The sequence below is a fragment of the Pleurodeles waltl genome, chromosome 10, assembly GCF_031143425.1.
Source record: "Pleurodeles waltl isolate 20211129_DDA chromosome 10, aPleWal1.hap1.20221129, whole genome shotgun sequence".
Taxonomy (NCBI): Eukaryota; Metazoa; Chordata; class Amphibia; order Caudata; family Salamandridae; genus Pleurodeles; species Pleurodeles waltl.
This window is the reverse complement of record NC_090449.1, coordinates 259,439,529-259,447,653: the sequence shown is the minus strand read 5'-3', so window position 1 is coordinate 259,447,653 and position 8,125 is coordinate 259,439,529. Positions and strand designations below refer to the sequence as shown.

At 46.5% G+C, this 8,125-nt stretch overlaps 1 protein-coding gene across 1 annotated transcript in view; it reads right to left on the bottom strand.

Moving 5' to 3' along the window:
• Positions 1 to 3,806: 3,806 nt before the first annotated feature.
• Positions 3,807 to 8,125, bottom strand: part of LOC138261445 (hemoglobin subunit alpha-3-like) — a 44,119-nt gene continuing 39,800 nt past the window's right edge. Inside the window, exon 3 of the mRNA XM_069210392.1 lies at positions 3,807 to 4,198. Coding sequence (XP_069066493.1) covers positions 4,070 to 4,198 — 129 coding nt within the window. The 3' untranslated portion in view covers positions 3,807 to 4,069. The remainder of the gene's footprint in view (positions 4,199 to 8,125) is intronic.

Below are 8,125 nucleotides of genomic sequence, written 5' to 3'. Positions count from 1 at the left end.
TCTGAGAATTGCCATTCTTGCACTTCAGGAACTCTGAAAGTCAAATGTGAAGGCATGGTAGTCAAATGGAATGGACATGTATATGTGAATTTGTGCATCTATAGGTGTATTTCTATGTGTGTGTGTGTGTGCGTCTGTGCGAGTGTGTGTGTGTGTGTGTACGCAAAGTAGGGCGTAATATTAGAATTTTAAAACTATCATTATCTGGCTGAAGAGGGTAAGAATATCAGACATCATGAGGCAAAAAAAGGATCACGATAAATTAGAACCTGTAGATGAGACATTCAACTGGGAGAAAGTAATCTAAAGTAATCTACTCGCTGCCATTAGAATTGAACTAGTTTTCACTCTGGTGATAGAACTAACAAACTGTGCATCAACAAATTGGCTCAACATAGTTGCAATGCAAAGGTGGATCTTTACAGTATTTTTTATAATCCATAATTTTCTTAAAAAGAAACAGCCTGTGAATGAGTGTTGGGGCTACAGCTGATTCTGGGTTGGCAAATTAAATATGAGCATGTTTAAAATGGGGTGGGTCAAGAGACTTGACTTTAAAGGGTTTGTGGATGAACAAAGACAGTGAACAATTTCTTTGCAGAGATTTTAAGCTTTTTTCAGAAGAACCCTGTAACAAAACTTGACTCTTTGCAGATGCACCACTTTGTGCCCCCATTTGACTACTAGATGTTGGTGTTCTACTCTGACAGTGCACTGGATTCTGCTAACCAGGTCCCAGTTCCAGTGTTGGAACCCAAGGCATAGGTGCTAAAGGGGTCCCCAGGGCTGCAGCACAAGCTTGTGCCAACATAATAGACCCATGCAAACCACTGATAGGCTATTGCAAACAGCATGAACAGTGAAAACTGCTCGAGTTCGACTGAGCCCTCACCATGAGTGGTGCAGTCCAATCCACTGCCTTTCTATATAAGTCAGACACCCCTAAGGAAGGCCTCTGCAGTCCAAGAGACTGGATGCATTATGTTTAAGGTGCAGGCATGTAAGCATGAGCTTACATGTCTCTTTTGTGTCTTTGCCATTAAAGTACACTAAAAGGGATAGCCGGTCAATTGGACAGCATGGGACTTTCATCCGCGCAGACTCAGATTGGTAGCTCCATTATGGGACCTCCTAAATATGCTGAGTTTGGTGTCAAACAACATGCCTTCACTCTCCTGACATGAATCTGGTGTTGAGAGACGGCTGGCATGTGCCCATGTGGCACCTTAGACGTTACCTACCTGTTTGCCCCAACTACTTTGTGCTCTGGCCAGTCAGTCTGCACTTTTCCAGCACTTGCTACCAAGACAGTGTGGGAGTCAGGGACAAAGGCTGAAGCTGGAAGGAGGTCACACCTCCCGCCCCCCAACCAGGCTAGTGAATAAGCATGTCAGGGCAGTGAGCATAAAAGGCTTCACTGCCCCTGACAGCCATCTGTGCTGTCCCCAGAGGAGGAAAAAGCCCTCCCCTAGGCAATTTGCTTGTGGTCAGGCAGGAAATTAGATATGCAGGATAGTGAACACCCCCAGTAGACTGACCACACATCCAGGGTGCGCAGCCCAGTCTGTACACTAAATTTTGATTTCTGCCATCTTAGGAGTGGCAGAATCGAGGGTTCTGGGTAGCAAAAGGTGACCCACCCCACCAGATATGGTCACCATAGGGGTGGATTTGCTGTAGGAGCTCACTGCCTTTTGACCACTATCCTCCACACACCTATCTCCTGTAAATCCAGGATTTAAGGGACACCCCTGACACCAGAACCTCAGATCTGATTGACCAACTTCAAAGAAGGACCAAAAGGAGCCCTGTGTCACTGACAACCGGACTTTGCCCACTGCAACAAATCAAAAGAGGGATACTCTGTCTCTGAGGCAACAGACTGGGAACTGTGTGAACAACCCTCATCCTTGGCTCAAACTCAGCATTCCCAAAGGGACCCCCTATGGATGCCAGAAGCACCCTCAGTCCCCCTTGGCCTAGTGTCACTAGTCCCCTGCAAAGTGCAGGTAAAAACACTCACAGGATCTGAAGATTCACCAGCCACCGGGCCCTCCATGGGATTGCCCAAATCCAGGTGGTACAGTGTCTGCTGAGAGTTATAGTCTCACCTACCCCAACGTTTCAGGCTGCAACATCACTTTCCCCGACCCCGTGAAGTTCTCAAAGCTTTTTGTCACCTTTACCACTGCCAAGGCTTGTTCATTGGCAGCCTGGTAACTGATCCCCACACTCAACTCTGCACCTTTTAAAGAGCACCGTGCAGCCTGCATCCTACATTGTCAACCCAGCCCCATCTGAGTTTTTGCATCTTGTCTCTTGCATCGTCGTGTAAGCTATTAAATCAGCACCAGTGCGAGTCTCGCTCAGCATCATGGACAGCCAGGACAATTCTGCATCTGGATGCCACGATCCAGGAAAAACTGAACTCACTGTCATGGCCTGGTCCTAGGTCCCGCACAACCTTAACCCTGCATGGGTTCTCCATAACGTGACCTCTAGGTGATCTTTTGTCACTAGTGGTTTTTCTCAATTGACTTAAACGTAACGTTTAAAAGCCATTTTTACTGTGATTCCATTTTGCTTCTAAAATCTATAACTCCAGTTGTAATGATACATTTGGTTTCATTTTGGTGTCTAAATTAAGATAAAAATAAGCTGAACTTGTGTTTCACAGTACCACTTTGAAATACCCCAATTCACAAATTTATTGCACACCAAAGTGAAAATTAGGCCCACATTTATACTTTTTTAGCGCCGCATTTGCGTCATTTTTTTACTCAAAAGCGGCGCAAACATGCAAAATACAATTGTATTTTGTAAGTGTGCGCCATTTTGGCGTCACAAAGCGGTGCAAATGCGGCGCAAAAAAAGTATAAATATGGACCTTAGGTTCTCTAAAAGTGTTCTCAGTTAAATCAAATGGTGGATCTTAGGGTGTGGAGTTGGAATGTGTTTTTCCTCAGGGAAGGAAGAAACTTTGGTAGCAAACCCCACAAATTTCTAATTTTGCCCACAGTCATAAATCCAGCTAATGATATTCATGCATAATTTGGTAACCTGCTTTGTTGTAAAAGGCAGCTCTAGTAAGATGGCTGATTGGTTGTAAAAAAACACCAGAGAAACTCAAAATTTCTGTGAGCTTGAGGGAGACTATTTTGAATGTGGCGAAGAAAGAGAAAGAAGTTAAGGCACTTTTGCACCTTATCTCAAACTAAATCGGCCTATTTTCTTATTTTTAATGGTTAAACATACACATATAAATATATGATTCAGGTAGAATCCATTGGTAAGCTTTGAAACTTTTGTGAAAAAGCAATATTATGTTTATTTCTATGAATACCCAAGTTACTCTTTTCTTTGTAAAGGTGCCCTTAGTTGGCCACAGATGAAGTCAGAGTTTTGTATCAGAGTCTTCCCTACTGTGCCTCAAAATGGAGGTCCAATGGTCTTTCAGTTGAGTCTTCTGTTAGGTATCTTGTACTTGTGAACTCTGACATTAAAATGGCAAAACTATTTGCTCAGTGAATAATTAGACTATTCTATTGGATTGGGTGGAAGAAGTTGAAAGTTCAAAGGCCCTGAATTAAAAAGGTAAATTAACAGTTATGTGTAAGTTCACAATTTTTTCCTGTTCACAAAGGTATTTTACAAGTAGTATCCTTGCATCTGCAGGTTCTCCACCCTCATGACGGAGACTCCGCACATAAAGTATCAAGACTGTCCTATTACACACAAAAACTGTAAGTTTACCTTTGTGAATCAGCCCCTTAATGTCTAGGAAGAACAACACGCCAAACATATGAGGAACTGTATATGTTTCTTTGGAGTAAAAATGCACTATGGTGTCATTTGACAACAAGCTTAAAAATAATCCCAGCAACATTTTTAAAATATCCAATTATTGTTACAACTTTAATAAGTAAGTACGTAAGTAATTGCAAAGCTATGTTTCTTCATTTATTATATACAAATGATGAGTGTGCATTGTCTTTGTCCACGTGCACCCCAAAGGGCACCTCAAGATAACTTGTTCAAAATTCAACTTGAATTCTCCTGATGAAAATCTTCATCTGTACTTGGAAACAAGGACAGCAGACACTGCAGCCAGATACTTGTCCCAGGCGGCGTGGGTCTCAGCGGTGAATTCTTCCGGGAAGTGGGCTGCCAGTACAGTCTGGATGGAGTGAGACAGCAACTGCCCAAGAACAGAATGATCACTTGTTAGGGATACACATGTTAAGTCTGGATAAGAATCAAATACACATTTTTGAAAACAGTGCAAGATGGACTTTATTACACTCATTTAACCCCAATCTCTAGAAAGCTTTGTCCCTCAAATAAAGTGCCTTTTGTCACACAATGTGATTCTGATGATAAATGTTTTTCTTTTGTGTGCTTTTCATCCTTGAATCAGGAAAAAAAAAGTAAACAGAGTGTCCGTAACACATTAATAAAAAAAATAGCCCACTTGAGGTGGTGCAAAGACTTTCTGGGGCATATTTATACTCCGTTTGCACCGAATTAGCGTCGTTTTTTTCGACGCAAATTCGGCGCAAAACTAACGCCATATTTATACTTTGGCGTTAGACGCGTCTAGTGCCAAAGTATGAGGAATGAGCGTCATTTTTTTGCGTGAACGCCTTCCTTGCGTTAATGAGATGCAAGGTAGGCGTTCCCGTCTAAAAAAATGACTGCGACGCAAATGCGTCGTATTTATACTCCCGGGCAAAAATCACGCCCGGGAGTGGGCGGGGCAAAAAACCCCGCATTTGCGCCTCTTTTTAACGCCTGGGTCAGGGCAGGCGTTAAGGGACCTGTGGGCTCAAAATGAGCCCACAGCTGCCCTCCCATGCCCCCAGGGACCCCCCCTGCCACCCTTGCCCACCCCAGGAGGACACCCAAGGATGGAGGGACCCATCCCAGGGACATTCAGGTAAGTTCAGGTAAGTATAATTTTTTTTTTATATATATATTTTTTGGGCATTGGGGGGCCTGATTTGTGCCCCCCTACATGCCACAATGCCCAATGACCATGCCCAGGGGACATAAGTCCCCTGGGCATGGCCATTGGGCAAGGGGGCATGACTCCTGTCTTTACTAAGATAGGAGTCATGTAAATGGCGTCTGGGCGTCGTTAAAAATGGCGCAAATCGGGTGGAGGCGATTTTTTTGCCTCAACCTGACTTGCCCCATTTTAAGACGCCCTAACGCCATTTTTCCCAACGCCGGCGCTGCCTGGTGTACGTGGTATTTTTCCACGCACACCAGGCAGCGCCGGTCTGCTAGCGCCGGCTAACGCCATTCAATAAATACGGCGCCCGCATGGCGCTTCAGAATGGCGTTAGCCGGCGCTAAACTTTTTGACGCTAAACTGCGTTAGCGCAGTTTAGCGTCAAAAAGTATAAATACGGGCCTCTGTCTCTGTGCAGCAGTAAACTGTAGAATGAAGTCTTTCTACTGTCTCTAGTGATGATCTGCAGACCCATGAAGAAACTGTAGTGCATGCAGATGCAAGCAGGAGGAGCACCACAATTCAGCGCTGCACTGGAAGCTGGACGGCTTTGTGAACCAGAACCAAGTCGAGTGCATATTCAAATTGGGCAGGTGAGGGAAAGAAGATGTGTCATGAGGAATAATGCAAGTGCCAGTAGTGGGAGAATCGGATAAAGGCGAGGCCACAACCGTCTGAAAAGAAGTGCGAAAGACACACAATTTACAGAGCAGATTTTGCTGCGTGAAGTAGGGTAGGCCCGCAAAAATAGCACAGTGAAATCTACAGGATTTCACTGCACCATTTCTGGTGTCATCTTTAAGGCCTGCTCAAAGCAGGCATTAAAGTGACACACCCGTTTTAAACAATGTGTCTCCTCGCACTTTACCGCACTAGGGTCAAAATGTTTGACGCTAGTGCAGCAAGGTGCCACAATAGGGTCAAAAATGTTGACGCTACTGGCCTAATGTGTGCCATGGTGTGGTGTATTGTAAATATGGCACACCCATGGTGTTGTGAAGTGGGGCAGGGGTGATGCAAGAAAACGGGTGCATTAGCACTGATACACCAGTTTCTTGAATATATGCCCCCTGGTTTTCCAAATAACCAACCTAGACAGGGCTAAGCACACACACCTGCTCGGCGACAGGATATCCTTGCGGTTAATAGTGCACTTTACAAATGAACACACCGAGACATAAAAATCATGCCCTAAACATTGTTCAGAAAAATATTGCCTCGGTTGTAGGTGTTCTTGTAATAACGCAAAAACAACAAGTGATGGACGGAATGCTGAACATTGTCAAACACTCGCCCCCAGTCATAGATCTGGGTTTAATCCATCGTTCTTTTGCTCACCATGCCACCCCAGTTTGGACCCAGCCATATGCAAATCAGTCTTGACCCTGTTCCTCATGGGAACAGTCCAGACCGAACTGCCAAGCCAGGTCCTCACTGGACCGGAAACAAGCATCCTGGGACCGGTTTCGGGGTTTCACCCCTCATCAGCCAGGCTAGCTTGAATCCAGTGGCATGGGAAGCATGGGACCCACGTCTGGGCATACCCTTCCCACTTAGGGCGACAAAGCAAAAACAACAAGTGATGGACGGAATGCTGAACATTGTCAAACACTCGCCCCCAGTCATAGATCTGGGTTTAATCCATCGTTCTTTTGCTCACCATGCCACCCCACTTTGGACCCAGCCATATGCAAATCAGTCTTGACCCTGTTCCTCATGGGAACAGTCCAGACCGAACTGCCAAGCCAGGTCCTCACTGGACCGGAAACAAGCAGCCTGGGACCGGTTTCGGGGTTTCACCCCTCATCAGCCAGGCTAGCTTGAATCCAGTGGCATGGGAAGCACGGGACCCACGTCTGGGCATACCCTTCCCACTTAGGGCGACAAAGCAAAAACAGCAAGTGATGGACGGAATGCTGAACATTGTCAAACACTCGCCCCCAGTCATAGATCTGGGTTTAATCCATCGTTCTTTAGCTCACCATGCCACCCCAGTTTGGACCCAGCCATATGCAAATCAGTCTTGACCCTGTTCCTCATGGGAACAGTCCAGACCGAACTGCCAAGCCAGGTCCTCACTGGACCGGAAACAAGCATCCTGGGACCGGTTTCGGGGTTTCACCCCTCATCAGCCAGGCTAGCTTGAATCCAGTGGCATGGGAAGCACGGGACCCACGTCTGGGCATACCCTTCCCACTTAGGGCGACAAAGCAAAAACAACAAGTGATGGACGGAATGCTGAACATTGTCAAACACTCGCCCCGTCATAGATCTGGGTTTAATCCATCGTTCTTTTGCTCACCATGCCACCCCAGTTTGGACCCAGCCATATGCAAATCAGTCTTGACCCTGTTCCTCATGGGAACAGTCCAGACCGAACTGCCAAGCCAGGTCCTCACTGGACCGGAAACAAGCATCCTGGGACCGGTTTCGGGGTTTCACCCCTCATCAGCCAGGCTAGCTTGAATCCAGTGGCATGGGAAGCACGGGACCCACGTCTGGGCATACCCTTCCCACTTAGGGCGACAAAGCAAAAACAACAAGTGATGGACGGAATGCTGAACATTGTCAAACACTCGCCCCCAGTCATAGATCTGGGTTTAATCCATCGTTCTTTTGCTCACCATGCCACCCCAGTTTGGACCCAGCCATATGCAAATCAGTCTTGACCCTGTTCCTCATGGGAACAGTCCAGACCGAACTGCCAAGCCAGGTCCTCACTGGACCGGAAACAAGCATCCTGGGACCGGTTTCGGGGTTTCACCCCTCATCAGCCAGGCTAGCTTGAATCCAGTGGCATGGGAAGCACGGGACCCACGTCTGGGCATACCCTTCCCACTTAGGGCGACAAAGCAAAAACAACAAGTGATGGACGGAATGCTGAACATTGTCAAACACTCGCCCCCAGTCATAGATCTGGGTTTAATCCATCGTTCTTTTGCTCACCATGCCACCCCAGTTTGGACCCAGCCATATGCAAATCAGTCTTGACCCTGTTCCTCATGGGAACTGTCCAGACCGAACTGCCAAGCCAGGTCCTCACTGGACCGGAAACAAGCATCCTGGGACCGGTTTCGGGGTTTCACCCCTCATCAGCCAGGCTAGCTTAAA